This window comes from Podarcis vaucheri (genome assembly GCF_965113315.1).
Source record: "Podarcis vaucheri genome assembly, chromosome: 9".
Classification (NCBI taxonomy): Eukaryota; Metazoa; Chordata; class Lepidosauria; order Squamata; family Lacertidae; genus Podarcis; species Podarcis vaucheri.
This window is the reverse complement of record NC_138767.1, coordinates 3,762,878-3,778,221: the sequence shown is the minus strand read 5'-3', so window position 1 is coordinate 3,778,221 and position 15,344 is coordinate 3,762,878. Positions and strand designations below refer to the sequence as shown.

General features: G+C 44.4%; 1 protein-coding gene across 1 annotated transcript; it reads right to left on the bottom strand.

Annotated features, from left to right (window-relative positions):
* Positions 1–793: 793 nt before the first annotated feature.
* Positions 794–15,287, bottom strand: LOC309540075 (uncharacterized protein). Its single transcript, XM_082236732.1, has 8 exons — positions 15,251–15,287; positions 15,002–15,055; positions 13,973–14,092; positions 12,133–12,231; positions 11,503–11,589; positions 7,699–7,862; positions 3,761–3,870; positions 794–1,074 (listed from the first exon to the last, which is right to left on the bottom strand). The coding sequence occupies exons 1-8, from the start codon at positions 15,270–15,272 to the stop codon at positions 900–902; spliced, it is 831 nt and encodes a 276-aa protein (XP_082092858.1). The 5' UTR covers positions 15,273–15,287; the 3' UTR covers positions 794–899.
* Positions 15,288–15,344: the final 57 nt, after the last annotated feature.

Sequence of the window (15,344 nt, the reverse complement as noted above, 5' to 3'; positions counted from 1 at the left end):
TTTTATTTTCCTCTGTCAGATTTTCTTTCTCTGACATTTGCTGTGGTTTGGCGACATTGGTGCTGTCTTCTTTGTTTCCCCTTTTCCCCTATGAGCTTTTAATATAGGCTTATTTGTATCCCGGGTGGAATCCGTTGCTATCAAGTTGTAATTGATTTTTACGTGCACGGAGAGTTTTCTTCTGCTTCTTTAAATTTTTAATATTTTTAGTTTTCTTCAGTGCTTTAGATTACCGTATTTTTCGCCCTATAGGACGCACTTTTCCCCCTCCAAAAATGAAGGGGAAATGTGTGTGCGTCCTATGGGGCGAATACAGGCTTTCGCTGAAGCCTGTAGAGCGAGAGGGGTCGGTGCGCACCGACCCATCTCACTCTTCAGGCTTCAGGAAGCTCCGTGCAACCCTCCGTAGCCTGGTGCGTAGCCCGGTGAATACGATACAATACTTGACTATACTACACTCAAATGCTGAAATGTTTCTTTGTCCTTGAATCTTCCTGCCACACTTCCCACCCTCTCCTGCCACACTATTCTAGCATGCAAGCTCCTGTGCCTCTGTCTTTACACGAAAGGAAAACAGTGCCTAGTCTGGAGAAAACTGAATAAACAATTTCTACCCTAAAAGCTTCAGGAAAGAGAAGGCTGTGATCCTTTAGATAAACCTTGATCTAATATCCAGTCCTTGCAAGATATCAGTAATCAAAAGGACAAACTAGAAACCAGATCTATCTGTCCTAACATTGCTAGGTAGATACACACAGTTAATCTATTGAAACGTACACAGACTGAATTCTACACTTTATTTCACTGCCCATCTAAGCCTTTGCAGGTGTAAAACAATGGCTCTTTTCCAGCCTCGGTATAGCAGGATTGACAAGGTGGTATAGAGTGCAGATTATCAATTATTTCATCCACTTTTTAATAGGTTTCCTTTTGCAGACGCACCGTTTTAGGCCTTGGCACAAAACATCATGCCAACACTCATAAATATTGTCACAGCCCCTTGTGATGATGACACAGTTGGTCGAATCTGGTTTTGCAGGACCTTTATTTCTTGGACGATGACTATCCCAGTAGCTGAAAAGGAGAGGAGAAACTACTCAGTCTGAATACTTATTTTATTGTGTACCTCTTAGAATCAAATACTTGCCTATCCTCCACACACTTATTATTTCTGCAGTAACCCAGAGGAGTAACATTCAGAGAAGAATTCTCTTTTGGTCTAGCAGACTCCCCTGCCTCTATGCCCTACCCTGTAGTCAGAGCTTACAGACTTTCTGCACTACCACCAACACCAGATGAGTCTCATTTTATTCCATGTATCAAGAAGTTTGTAATGATTGCTTTTTTATGTTTTGATATATGCTGTGAGCTGCCCAGAGTGGTTGGGGGAAACTAGCAGATGGGTGGGGTATTATTATTATTATTATTATTATTATTATTATTATTATCATTAGTGTCTGATTGGAATGCAGATCATGTGCTAGCCTGCAGAAACACGTACCTCCAGCCAGCACTTATTGTGCTTTCCTCAGGAAAATAAAGGGGGAAATATTCTTGCAGGCAAACCCTATAAATTAATAAATGGTAGGATTTTGATTATTTGGAGTGTTGAAGGGAAGATTGCAGGCCAGTGGAAAAATACAGGCTAAACCTCCTTTCCAAGGCAGTGCCTCACCTGTGACAAAGTTGCAAGGTGTGATGGCCTGGGACTCGGACTCGGACTCGGAACCAGAGGAGTATCAATCCGCACTGGATCCTTTGCCTCAGGTGGCATCTGAACCTAGTCTGGGGCCTGATTCTGAAGAGCCCCAGTCTGCACAGGTTCTCCTGCAACAAGCACCAGCTGGTCCGTGTCAGTGGCCTGAGCCTGCCCTTGCTCCAGATGCAGGGATGACCTCGTTGCCTTCAGCTGGGCCATCACTTACAGCTGCTCCACTACCAGTTCGGTCAAGAGAGGCTGAGGCAGTCCCTGGGTCCATTAACCCACCGACATCTCCCGAGATGCAGAGACTAAGGTCTGAGAGAAGGAGAGACCTGAGTACTCGCAGGAGGAGTGCTTGCCTTTGGGCAAGACAGAGAGGTGAGTCACCGGGGGATCAGGACTGGCTGTTACCCTGACAAAGAAAAAAGGCTGTCAGACCCCACCCCAGGTTGTGGGAGCAACTTTGCTGTTTGCTGGAACCTGACCTTGCCTGGTTTCCTGCCTCGTGTCCTGCCTTGGCCTGTCAGACTGATTCGGGACTGGACCTGGACCGCGTTGCTCGGGTTACCCCCGGGCCCAGCACACACAGCTTACAGAGAGGGCAATCCTAATACACTCCTTTTGCAAGAGGACGGTCCTAATCAGGTCCACCAGGCAATTTGATAGTAGCATTTTCCAGTCTTTGTCTTTTGTCCATTCAGAGAACAAAGCAGCAGAAGACAGAGAGGGAACAGGGGTTGTGGGAGGGGTGTCTACCATTGGCAAGTGCCACAGCTCAGTAGCAGAGCATCTGATTTGAAAGCAGAAAGTCATTTTATGACTTACTAAATGTGTGCTCTATGTTTGTGCTAGGGAAGTTGGGAAGAACCTTTGAAAGTGGGATACTTTGGAGTACACTGGAAAGAGGACATTTTTAAGGGTTTACAGCCAACATTGCCACACTTTTATTTGCTGCATCTTTTCCTATCTTAAATCTCTGCTGGGGTTCTCTCATCAAAGATGTTATGTACTGTGTTGAATAGGATCCAAACTGCAGCAGTCTGATTGGTCCTAGAATAATAGGATCCAAATTGCAGCAGTCTGATTGGTCCTAGAACAATAGGATTCAGAATGCAGCAGTCTGATTGGTCCAAGAACAATGCAGCAGTATGATTGGTTGGCAGGAACCACCCAATCATGCTCAAGATATAAGTGAATCCACAACATGATTGGCTTACAGTAGAATTCCAGAATTAACCAATCATGTGCAGCCCATTGTGTAAATAATGTATATAAAGCAGATACTTTGAGGGGACTTTCATTCATTCCTCCTCACCACTATGAGCTGAATAAAGAGCATGAAATCACTTTGTGACTCTGAGTATATTTCAAAAGAGTACTCACCCCACACTTGGGTCTTGGCTTCTAGAATTCCCAACACACAGAGTATGGGCTGCCTTTGCACTCTGATTGAAGCAGGGGTGTCCAAACATTTTTCAAAGAGGGCCGGATTTGATGAAGTGAACGTGCGTGAGGACCGACCAAAGTTGTCTTTTTTTTTTTGATTGAAGTTGTTTACCTTTTTTTAAGGATTTTACCCCAGAAAATAAACTGCTGCATGGGCCATATTAAACTAACCGGCGGGCTGGATTAGGCCCCTGGGCCTGACTTTGGACATGCCTGGTAAAGCATCTGAGAAGCTTGAAAAGCAATTGCTTTGGTGCACCCCAGGTCCCTTCCCTCTGGACTGCTGGAGGAAGTGGAAGGGTGGTGGCAGCAACGACCAGAGAGTGAATCCCACTGGTTGCCCTCCAGGGTTGTTGTGTTGCAGCTGGGCAACAAAGGTGGTGTGAGAGGCTCATTTAATCACACCTTTCCTGGCTGTGGATTTTGTTCTTTTCTATTTTAACCATGTGCAATTCTTTTTGTATTTTGTAAACCACTTTGAAGCTCTCTGGAAACGAATTGGTCTATAAATTAAACCATCATAAAGAACAATATAAACACAGAAACATCTTGGCTCTCTTCAAATACTTAGTGGTTATGAAAGTTCCCAGATGAGGAGGAGTTTGGACTTACAGTTTATCCAGGCGAAAGCCCTTTTGATAGCAGCGCCAATCTGAGCCTACCATGGAAATTCCAATAAAATAATCGGTCGGTCTGGGCTTCACTATGGCTACAGCAAAGGCCTACATCACAGAAAAGAAGAAAGTCTAGATAAGGGGGAAACGAAGGAGCAAAAATACCTAGGTCTTGGTCTCATTGAGGAGCAGGAAACTTTAGCTGGCAGAAATGCAATGGGCAGGGCAGTTGAAAAAAAGACAGAAGCTGAATACGGTTACTAATCTTGAGGTTGAAGGGAGAAACATTCAGAATCCTGTGGAGATTAGAAAATGCTTCCAGAGATATTTCAAACAACTTTACACTCAGGGGCCGCAGAAAGAGACTGATATAGACCAATTTTAAAAAACTAATGGACTACAAGAACTATCTCAAGAAAACAAGACAATATTGAATCCTAAGATAACAGAACAGGAGATTGAAGGTGCCATTCAGAACATGCAACTGGGCAAATCTCCAGGGCCGGACGGGTTAACCTCTAAATATTATAAGACTTTGAAGGACTATTTAATTCAACCATTAAAGGAGGTGTGCAATGAGATTATGGAGGAGAAGAAGCCACCGGAGTCGTGGAAAGAAGCTTTCATCACTCTTATACCAAAATCGGAAGCTGAAAAGACACAACTTAAGAACTACCGTCCCATTTCCCTTTTAAATGTGGATTACAAAATTTTTGCAGATATTTTAGCCAGCAGATTAAAAAGAGTGTTAAATGAAGTGATACACAAAGATCAGGCAGGCTTTCTCCCAGGCAGACATTTGTCTGATAACACAAGGAACATTATTGACATTTTGGAGTTATTACAAACGGATATCAACACAAGAGCAGTTTTGATTTTCATTGATGCGGAGAAGGCCTTTGACAATATTTCTTGGAATTTTATGAAGAAAAATCTTAAGGGAATGGGAGTGGGACGGGGGTTTGAAAATGGTATAGATGCAATCTATTCAGAACAAAAAGCTAAATTGATAGTTAACAATGTGGTGTCAGAAGAGTTTAAAATTGAAAAAGGAACACGACAGGGTTGCCCTATCTCTCCATTGCTATTTATTTCGTTCCTGGAGGTGCTCTTGAACATGATTAGGAGGGACCGGTTGATTAAAGGAATTCAGGTCGGAGCTAAACAATATAAGCTTAAGGCTTTTGCAGATGACTTGGTTTTGACATTACAAGAGCCGGAATCTAGTACGAAAAGAGTTTTAGAACTGATTCAAGAATTTGGTCAGGTGGCAGGATTTAAATTAAATAAGCAGAAAACTAAGGTCTTGGAGAAAAATTTGACAACAATGGAAGAAGAAAGGTTTCAGGAGACAGATTTAAATGTGGTAAAGAAAGTGAAATACCTAGGGATAAATATGACGGCCAAAAATTTGAATCTATTTAAAGACAACTACGAGAAATGTTGGTCAGGGGTTAAAAAAGATTTAGAAATTTGGTCAAAATTGAAGCTTTCCTTGTTGGGTCGAATTGCTGCTATAAAGATGAATGTATTGCCAAAAATGTTGTTTTTGTTTCAAACTCTGCAGATTGTTGACAGGATGGACTGTTTCAGGGGGTGGCAGAGAGACATTTCTAAATTTGTCTGGCAGGGCAGAAAGCCCAGAATAAAATTTAAAATATTGACTGATGCTAAGGAAAGAGGGGGGTTTGCCCTGCCAGACATGAAGTTGTACTATGAATCAGCAGCATTCTGCTGGTTGAAAGACTGGCTACTTCTTGAAAACACTGACATTTTGGATTTGGAAGGGTTTAATAATGCGTTTGGGTGGCATGCATATCTGTGGTACGACAAGGTTAAAGCTCATAAAGCATTCAAGAACCATATTGTCAGGAAAGCACTGTTTAGTGTCTGGACAAAATATAAAGATTTATTAGAAAGCAAGACCCCAAGGTGGTTGTCACCTATGGAAGCTAAGGCTCTGAAAAAACTCAATATGGAGGCCAAGTGGCCAAAATATTGGGAGATAGTAGAACAAGATGGAGACACATTGAGATTGCAGAGTTTTGAGAAATTAAAAGATAAAGTGCGAGACTGGTTACACTACTACCAAATTAGAGAAGTTTTTAATATGGATAAGAAAGTAGGCTTCCAGGTGGAAAAATTGAAATTAGAAACAGAACTGTTAGAACCTAAAATTAAGGTACTTTCGAGAATGTATAACTTGCTGTTAAAATGGAACACTCAGGATGAAACGGTCAAATCAGCTATGATTAAATGGGCGCAAGACATTGGCCACAATATTATGTTCGCTGACTGGGAACGGTTATGGACCACAGGTGTGAGGTTTACGGCATGTAATGCCTTAAAAGAAAATATTATGAAAATGATATATAGGTGGTACATGACCGCAGTCAAGCTTGCAAAAGCATATCATTTGCCTGATAATAAATGTTGGAAATGTAAGGAAACTGAAGGAACATTCTTTCACCTTTGGTGGACATGCCCAAAGGTTAAGGCCTTCTGGGAAATGATCTATAATGAACTAAAAAAGGTATTTAAATATACTTTCCTTAAGAAACCAGAGGCCTTCCTTTTGGGCATTGTCGGCCAAATGGTGCCAAAGAAGGACAGAACTTTTTTTATGTATGCGACAACAGCAGCAAGAATACTGATTGCAAAATACTGGAAGACACAAGATTTGCCCACCCTGGAAGAATGGCAGATGCAAGTGATAGACTACATGGAGTTGGCAGAAATGACTGGCAGAATCCGAGACCTGGGAGAAGAGTTAGTGGAAGAGGACTGGAAGAAGTTTAAAGACTATTTGCAAAAACATTGTAAAATGTTGGAATGTTAAAATGTTGGAATGCTAAAATGATGCAAGATATAAAGACAATGGGGCATTAGTGATATAAGTAAAAGGAGTATGTAACAAATGTCTCAAAAGACAAGGGCGAAAAAATTAGATTACACTGTGTCAAATGTAATCAAAAGGACATAAAGAGAAAAATTGGAGACACAATGAGTTGAAATGTATAATATAGATCAAGATTTGAAAGAGCGTAAGATATTGCTGAATATGATTGTGTAAAAAGGAACACAGAAAAGGGAGATGTGAGGAAGTCAGGAAGAAGGGTTATGAAAACAATAAGTAAAAATTTGGATTTTTATGTCTTTTTTATGTCTTTTCTTACTTTTTTTTCTTTTTGTTTTTTACCTTGTATATGTTTTTATTGTATTTATCTGTTTTGCTTTGAGTGTGATAATGTTGTTTCTTTTTTGGTTTGATTGGAAGGTTGGTTTTACTGTTTAAAATCTCAATAAATATCTTTAAAAAAAAGAAAGAAATGCAATGGGCAGATTGTTCACCAGAACAAGCTGGTTTGCGCATGTAACACCAATCAGGGCACAACTGCAGTGGCTGGTGATTAGTAGTCCAAATCGAAGTGCTGGTGTTGACCTATAAAGCTTTACATGGCTCAGGAGCCAATACCTTAAGGATTGCCTCTCCCCTTAGGAACCCACCATACCCCGTGCTTGTCATCTGAGGCCCTCCGCAATGTCCCAGAGAGGTTAGAAGGATTACAAAAAGAGAAGGGGCCTTTTCTGTGGTGGCTCACAATTATGGAATGTTCATCCCAGAGAGGCTTCTCTGGCGCCATCATTACATGCTTTAGGCACGGGCAAAACCATTCCTCTTTCCCCAGGCTGTAAAGTAATCTATAGCCTGTAAAAGTGTGGGGGAGAGGACTGTTATTATGATTGTTTTATTATTAGGCTGTCTGTTAGTATGCTTTTTAATTATTTCATGGCAGTGTGGGGATTCAAATCCCGGTTTCCCAGGTCTCATGTCTGTCCCTTATCAGTCTCTACAACCACGGCAGATGCTGAAATCTACCCCCAAAGTCACACTCCTCCATTGTCCCTTAAGAATTTATTGCATGATCTGCTCACCTGCTCCTCATCACTTTCAACACATAACAATTTTGTTTCGTATTTCATCCTTTCGCAGTATTGTATGCACTGTTTCCAAGTCCTTGGGGTGGCAATGAAGTCAAATATATATAGGGCTCCATGCCAAACAATCCATTCCTCACGTAACCTGTGGTGAATGTCACCTTTGAGCAATGCCCAGAATGTGAGAGGAACAAAAAGAGAGAAAGGACAAGTGAGGTTGTAGTAGAAGCCAGCTTGTAGGACTCTGCAGAGTTTAAAACACTGATATTAGGGGGAACCTTGGGAGCAGCTTGGGTGGGGGAACCACCCCCACTGAAGAAAATCTAGCATTGTCCTCAAAGACCCACTAGGACCCACTGGCTACGCACTTAAAGGATAAAGTTGCTCAACTTCAGAGTGCATTTGTTTCTCCAAATGTTGCATCTCCAGTTGAAGAACCCAGGGGGTGGTCCCTGCTTCATTGAAAGAAGCATTGGTGTGACCACTCCTAAAGAAAGCAGCTCTGGACCCTTTGGATTGGAACAGGTGTGGGCCGTTGCCAATGTTCCCTTTTGGGGGAAGGTAGAGAGGGCCGTGGTAGATGCCCCAATGGCTAGAAGTGGCTTTTACCAGCTGCAGCTGGTTCAACAGGTCTGGTCATTCCTGAACCAAGATTCCTTGCCACAACAGTTCATACTTTGCTCACTTCAGGACTGGATTACTGCAGAATGCTCTATTTTAGGCTTCCCTCGTGCTTGACCTGCAGTTGGTGCTGAATGCTGCAGCATGATTGCTGACAGGAGTGAGGCCTTGTCAGCATATAACTTCTTTGCTCAGGGATCTGCGCATGGCTTATTTGGTCTGAGAAGTACCATTCATTTCCTTCCCTCTTTCTCTTTTTGCATCCATTAAAAATTCACTAGCACAGACTGAGAGGTGCAAGGGAGCTCCACCAGGTCTCCTGTGAAATTTGACCTTGCTGTAGCCAATTCCTTCTAGACAGTTTCAGAACTGTTTTTGAGTACAGAGTATATACCAAAAAACCTAGAACGACCCACCATTTGAACAGTAGGAAAGAAAATATAGGAAACAAAAGCTGTAGTACTGACATGATGGGAAAGAAAATACTTTTTTCTTACTTCACAGGCTCAGGATGAATTCCCTTAGCATGAAAAGGAGGACATGTGGGGACTGGTAATTGAGTCATGAGTCAGGTTCAGTATTTGGCCCTCAGGACAAATGCCTCAACAGACATGCTAATGCACCAGTCCTCAAAGGACTATGGGATTAACCAGACATTAATAATAATTATATATATATATATATATATATATATATATATATATATATATATATATATATATGCAGGTTTTGGTGTCTTCGGGTGTCTTCCCGTGTAAGAGTCGGGGTGTCTGTGCGACGTTTCGACGAGGTCTCACTCGTCATCTTCAGGCTGGTGCTTTCGGCTTCTTGTTACTGGAACAGAGCAGAATCTGGTGTTTGAGTTCCTATAAATACTGTTGAGGGGTGTGGTGTATAGCCTCCAACGTTCTGGGCAGAGAGGAAGTTCCTAGATTAGTGTGCCTTTTCTTCTTTTGTTCCTTAATTACTTGAGGGATATCTTGAGTGATTTCATGAGTGATATTCTGAATACCACTGGGTGGGTCATTAAGTGTAGATTAGTTGCTAAAGCTTTCGTGTCTTGACCTTTTGAGCTTGTGAAGAGTTTTTCTGAGAAGATGGCTGTGCTGCATTTAGTTGTGCTCTGGCTTGGCTTCGTGTATAGGGGCGAGCTGTGGTTTTGTGCCTTGTGCCAGCCAGATCTGTGTAGGGATTGCAGGGGGGTGCAGCATCCGGAGGTGCCACTATAGTTTGGCTACTGGATGGAGTCTGTAATATGTCTGTGGAGAGGGTCTGGGTTTGGGTCTGGTGTGGTTGATTGGTGACGGCGTTCTGTGTGCCTCTGGTTCTGGTGTCGGTTTTTGTGGGGAGGGCTAATTTCCAGATGTCTGGCAGGCGGGACGTGTCGTCACGCTTGTTCATGTTGTGAGGGTGTTTCTCTATCTCGATGGCTTCACACCCTCACAACATGAACAAGCGTGACGACACGTCCCGCCTGCCAGACATCTGGAAATTAGCCCTCCCCACAAAAACCGACACCAGAACCAGAGGCACACAGAACGCCGTCACCAATCAACCACACCAGACCCAAACCCAGACCCTCTCCACAGACATATTACAGACTCCATCCAGTAGCCAAACTATAGTGGCACCTCCGGATGCTGCACCCCCCTGCAATCCCTACACAGATCTGGCTGGCACAAGGCACAAAACCACAGCTCGCCCCTATACACGAAGCCAAGCCAGAGCACAACTAAATGCAGCACAGCCATCTTCTCAGAAAAACTCTTCACAAGCTCAAAAGGTCAAGACACGAAAGCTTTAGCAACTAATCTACACTTAATGACCCACCCAGTGGTATTCAGAATATCACTCATGAAATCACTCAAGATATCCCTCAAGTAATTAAGGAACAAAAGAAGAAAAGGCACACTAATCTAGGAACTTCCTCTCTGCCCAGAACGTTGGAGGCTATACACCACACCCCTCAACAGTATTTATAGGAACTCAAACACCAGATTCTGCTCTGTTCCAGTAACAAGAAGCCGAAAGCACCAGCCTGAAGATGACGAGTGAGACCTCGTCGAAACGTCGCACAGACACCCCGACTCTTACACGGGAAGACACCCGAAGACACCAAAACCTGCATTCCTGTACCCGTGAAAATCTACGAAAGCATATATATATAAGCAAATATATATATATACACACACACACACACACACACACACACACACACACACACACACCGCCCATCTGGCTAGGTTTCCACTGTAATGGAGCTGTTGCCCTCATAGGCTCAACATCATGGCCTTTTGACTGTGTCCATACTATTTAAAATCCTGTACCTGATAGAGAACTTGTACATAGTACACAGAGAACTTGTGACCTTCCCTATGTTGCTGGTTCGCAGCTTGAGACCGTCACCCTGCAATTTCACAGGGAAGAGCCCTAGTAGGCCAGAGCTAGTATGTGTTGGGAAAAAGCACCAAGGCAAAAGCCAGCTCCAGATGGCTGGAATGCAAAACAGGATGTTGTGGTTTGCAGATGTACTGTTGGAGAAAAGGTGGAGCCTATTCTCTGTACTGAGCACCGGATGTTAGCTCAGAGTGTCATATGACCTGTGCTGGAAGTACAGGGGAGGAGTTGAGTCTCTTCTGATGGAGACTGAAGGGAACAGTCGCATTTCTATGTACTGATGAGTGACAGGAATAAACATGTAAAAAGGACTCCTGTCTGTCTCATTTCCCCTCCCTAGGAGAATGCAGGGAGGGAGAGAGAAGCAGAGAAGCAGAGGGTGTGTTCTATCTCACGTCTAATGAGAAGAATCGCCGGGTTTGTTTACCTAGCCTGCCGGGGTCGCAGATGGAAGGTAAACACAGTATCTCGCTCAATTGCCTCGGGGGAGGCCAGGTACCTCTGACTGTGAGCGAAGATACTAACAGTATGCTCATCCCTACAGCCCTCTGCACATGTGCTCATTTAAAGCACCTGAAGAGAGTTAAAGCACCTGAAGACAGCTACCCATTCTATGTTTCCATAATCTGACTGATATTTCAAAACGGGATTGGCACCAGAATGTGCCATTCTAGCCTGTAATGGAAAAGAGAAGTTCATCCCAATGGTTCTGAAATCGTCTACTGCCTCAAAGGTTCTGGCACCTTGACCTTGGCCAATAAAAGTGGTTTCCGAGTAACTTACTAATAGCCTGCTGTAGTTCACTGATTTTCTTTTTCTCTTCGGATATTGCCGCAGATATATTCTCAGCTTTCTTGAATTTTGTGATATCTAAGAGAGTGGCAACAATTGAGTTTGGGAAGAATCTCAAACAGCCATGCACAGATACTGAACAGCCATGTTTCTCAAAATCTAATATTTACCTTTCATATATAGGAACCTAGGAAGTTGCCTTATACAGAATCAGACCATTCATTAATCTAGATGAGAATTGTCTATGCTGACTAGCAATGGCTCTCCAGGACTTCTGAAAGAGGTCATTCCCACCTCTGCCTAGAGATGCTGAAAATTGAACCTGGGGCCTTTTATAACACAGCAATAACAATGGCATTTGCGCGTCCACTCAGCTGGAGTCCTTTCCTGGAGCTTCTGGATAGCTCAGTCAGTAGAACATGAGACTCTTAATCTCAGGGTTGTGGATTTGAACCCCCCATTGGGTGAAAGATTCTTGCACTGCATGGGGTTGAGCTAGAAGACCCTTGTGATCTCTTCCAACTCACCCATTCCTCTTCGACTTCCCTGAACTGAGTAATGAGAAGAAATGGTGGGCTGTGGAAGGACTCCTGCGCAGACAAAAAGTAACATAGGACTTACCATCTGCCTCAAAAAGATCCGGAAAGGTGTCTTCTATCATTTGCACAATCTTTGTCGTTCCTTCTTCAAATATGGCTCTCCTTTGCACTTCCTTAACATCTAAAGGTGATGATGGGGAAAGTTGTTCAACACATGTGGGAGAATAGCTTTGCTTCCCCCAGCACCCCTTTGGAAGGGATTAAGTTGCATTTGGAATGAGACTTCTGTTGTAAAAGTTCCAATATGTAATGTACTTCCCAAAATTCGTAAAGGAAGAATTTCTCCTCTAGGAAGGTCCATTTTCAAGCCTCAAGATCTAATTTAGAGTCCTTAGCCCAATATCTTCATAGATAGATGGATATAGGAATGAGTGTGTGGGGGTGTGTGTATTCTGAATTTCAGAGGTGCCAGGCCCTTACAGGAGATGGACATGATGGCTCCCTCATCTTGACAAGGAGATCGAGACCTAGAATCCCCTCCTCCCTCCACCTGACACTTGACAGAGGTGTTCTCCAGGACGTCTGTGGGTACTCCAGCCTCTCGATACCCTTGGGAGTTGAAGAAAGCATTTCAGCCTTGCGAAGCTCTCCTTCCCCCAGAGGTGAAGCAACCTGCTCCGGTACCTGGAGCGGCACTCGTCCCAGGGGGTGGGGTGTGCCACCCACGGGGGACGTCGTGTGTGTCCCGGAGGTCATGGCACGCACCCCGGGGGCATGGAATGCCACCCGTAGGGGTGGCGTGCTTCCTGGGGGGATGCATACCGCTGGGGTCGGTGCACAGTGAGTAGGGCGCGCCCAGGGAGACACTGCTGATTGGGGGTTGGCATTTTGTCCTCCCCCTTTGGAATGACACCCAGTGCAGCTGCCCCCCCCAACGGAATGCCCCTGCCTCCCCCTGACTGAGTCACTTTCAGTAGCAGGATAGCTGCCGCCAGGTGGGCTTGACTTGGCTGACCAGGGTCGGGTCTACCCCACTCTCACAGTCCAGATTTGTCAAGAAAGGAACAGCTGAATGCACATATTTACGCTGGGCCATGAACATTAGGAAAGTTTTCTACAGGCTCCCAAAAGCAACAGTCTGGCCCCAAACCTGCTTCATCGGTGAGGTAGTGTAGCTGCTTTGGGTACTTCTCAGATTTGAGGACCTTAGGCCACAACAGATGGTAGAGGTTGCAGTGTGCTCATCCAAGGAAGGGGTTAATTGCCTGAGTACAAAGGAGCAAGGCACATTCCAGAAGAACTCCCAGAAGAACCAGTTGGGAAACGGGTGGTGCTGTGGTCTAAGCCACTGAGCCTTGGCCTGCTGATTGGAAGGTCGTCGGTTCGAATCCCATGATGGGGTGAGCTGCCATTGCTCAGTCCAAGCTCCTGCCAACCTAACAGTTTGGAAGCATGCAGTGCAAGTCGATAAATAGGTACCACTGCAGCACGAAGATAAACGGCGTTTTCGTGCTCTGCTCTGTTTTCGCCAGAAGTGGCTTAATCATGCTGGCCACATGACCCAGAAAAACTGTCTGTGGACAACTGTCGGCTGCCTCGGCCAGTAAAGTGGGATGAGCGCCGCAACCCCAGAGTTCTATGTGACTGGACTTAACCGTCTGGAGTCCTTTGCCTTTTTTTAACAAACGAGTTAAAAGTCTCTGAGCATTTCTTCAGGGACAAGCCTACGGTGCTACTGGTTTCAATGGGAGAGAGTACATTAAATGTTTATCTCACCAACTGAAATCAGGAGGTGAAAGGGCTTAGTGGAGACCAGAACCTATCCTTTCCTTTTAAAGGTCTCCATTGAAATGAAGCAAGCAAGAGTGAATTGTAATTCTGCCCATTACCCTTTTATATTTTCCTAGAAGACTGGAACTTACACAGATAGCTCAGCATTATTGCCCCTATAACGGAGCCCATCACAAGCACTGCGCCAACATACAGGGAATATGAAGATTCGAAGAACTTTTTCACTTTTTCCTGCAAAGGTGTTAGTTCTCCTTGATGGACAGGAGGAGAGAAAATACTGCTTTAGCCATCAACAGACAACATCCCAGTGCCACCCCAGTCAAGAAATTCCTTATGATCTCTGGCAACCCATCTAGATCAACATATGGCAGTCAGCTTCCTAAACCCATGGTGGGGGGTTGCTCCACTGTGAAATGCCAGGGGGGCAGACCCTTGGAAGGTAAAGTGGATGAAGGAACCTGGCATGGAAGTATTGCTTCTTGAAGATACTTTTCTGGCCATGTTCCCTGTCTGGAGGCCTCAGGAGCATGAAGAGACATCACCTGGGACCAGAAGGACCTTGGTCTGACCCAGCAAGCTCTTGCTATGTTCTCATAGAATAATAGACGAAGGCGGAAGGGTCTACGAGGGTCATCTAGTCCAACCCCCTGCAATGCATGAATCTTTCCCCAATGTGGGGCTCAAACCCATGACCCTGAGATTAAGTGTCCCACTCTGCCTGCTAAGCATAATGTTCTTATAGTGATAGGTAGAGCTGAGGAGAGACTTCACGTAGAGAAGTTGATCCTCAACTAGCAGAGTGGATTGGACACCCTCAGTGTGTCTGTTACCCTGGCCTGGAAGAAGGACACAGCATACTCATGGGAAGATTGGGGTTGTGGAGTTCCATCTGGCTGCCCTCCATCAAGTAAGTGGAAGGGGCTGCCGCAGTGGATGGGTTGTAGTGAGGGTGAGGGCACATCAAGGAGAGCTTTCCTTTCAAGGTGGGGCTGTTCACTGCCAGCAGCAGATGGTGGACACAAGCTCAAGTTCATTGCTCCTCAGTTGGACTTGGTGGATGCCCTGGACCTATAGAAAATGCTTGTCCACACTCTGGTCCTCCCCATCACAACTTTCCTTTAGTGTTCCTTCCTCCTCCATGTGCTAATGAGCATACAGACCTGGTGCCTTTGCGGCCTTGTCTCCTGCAGGTGGTTCAGCTTTCTCTGGCTTATCTATATAAAGACAGGATGAGTATAGTAATGTTATATGATGAGATGAGATGATCAACATAAAAATAAACATCGAGCAACAGCCCGAAATACTTCAGCTCTGTCAATTGTCTACAGTACAATGTACTGGAGGGAACATATCAAGTCAGCAGATCTCTGTGTTCCTGTGAAGAGAAAATAGTAACCGAAAGGATTTACCTGGTGGCTGTTTAGGAGCCATTGAACTGGTTTCTTATTTTATTCGTAACCTGTGGGAGTATAAAGTAGACAGTGAAGTCAATGCCTTACTTAA

What these genes read in the sequence shown, in the direction of transcription:
- LOC309540075 (XM_082236732.1), bottom strand. Translation starts at nt 15,272, where the DNA reads ATGGCTCCTAAACAGCCACCAG. An exon ending in AATAATGCTGAGCTATCTGT is followed by an intron (nt 12,232 to 13,972) that starts GTAAGTTCCAGT and finishes CATCACCTTTAG; the next exon opens with ATGTTAAGGAAGTGCAAAGG. An exon ending in TTGAAAGTGATGAGGAGCAG is followed by an intron (nt 3,871 to 7,698) that starts GTGAGCAGATCA and finishes TCTGTGATGTAG; the next exon opens with GCCTTTGCTGTAGCCATAGT.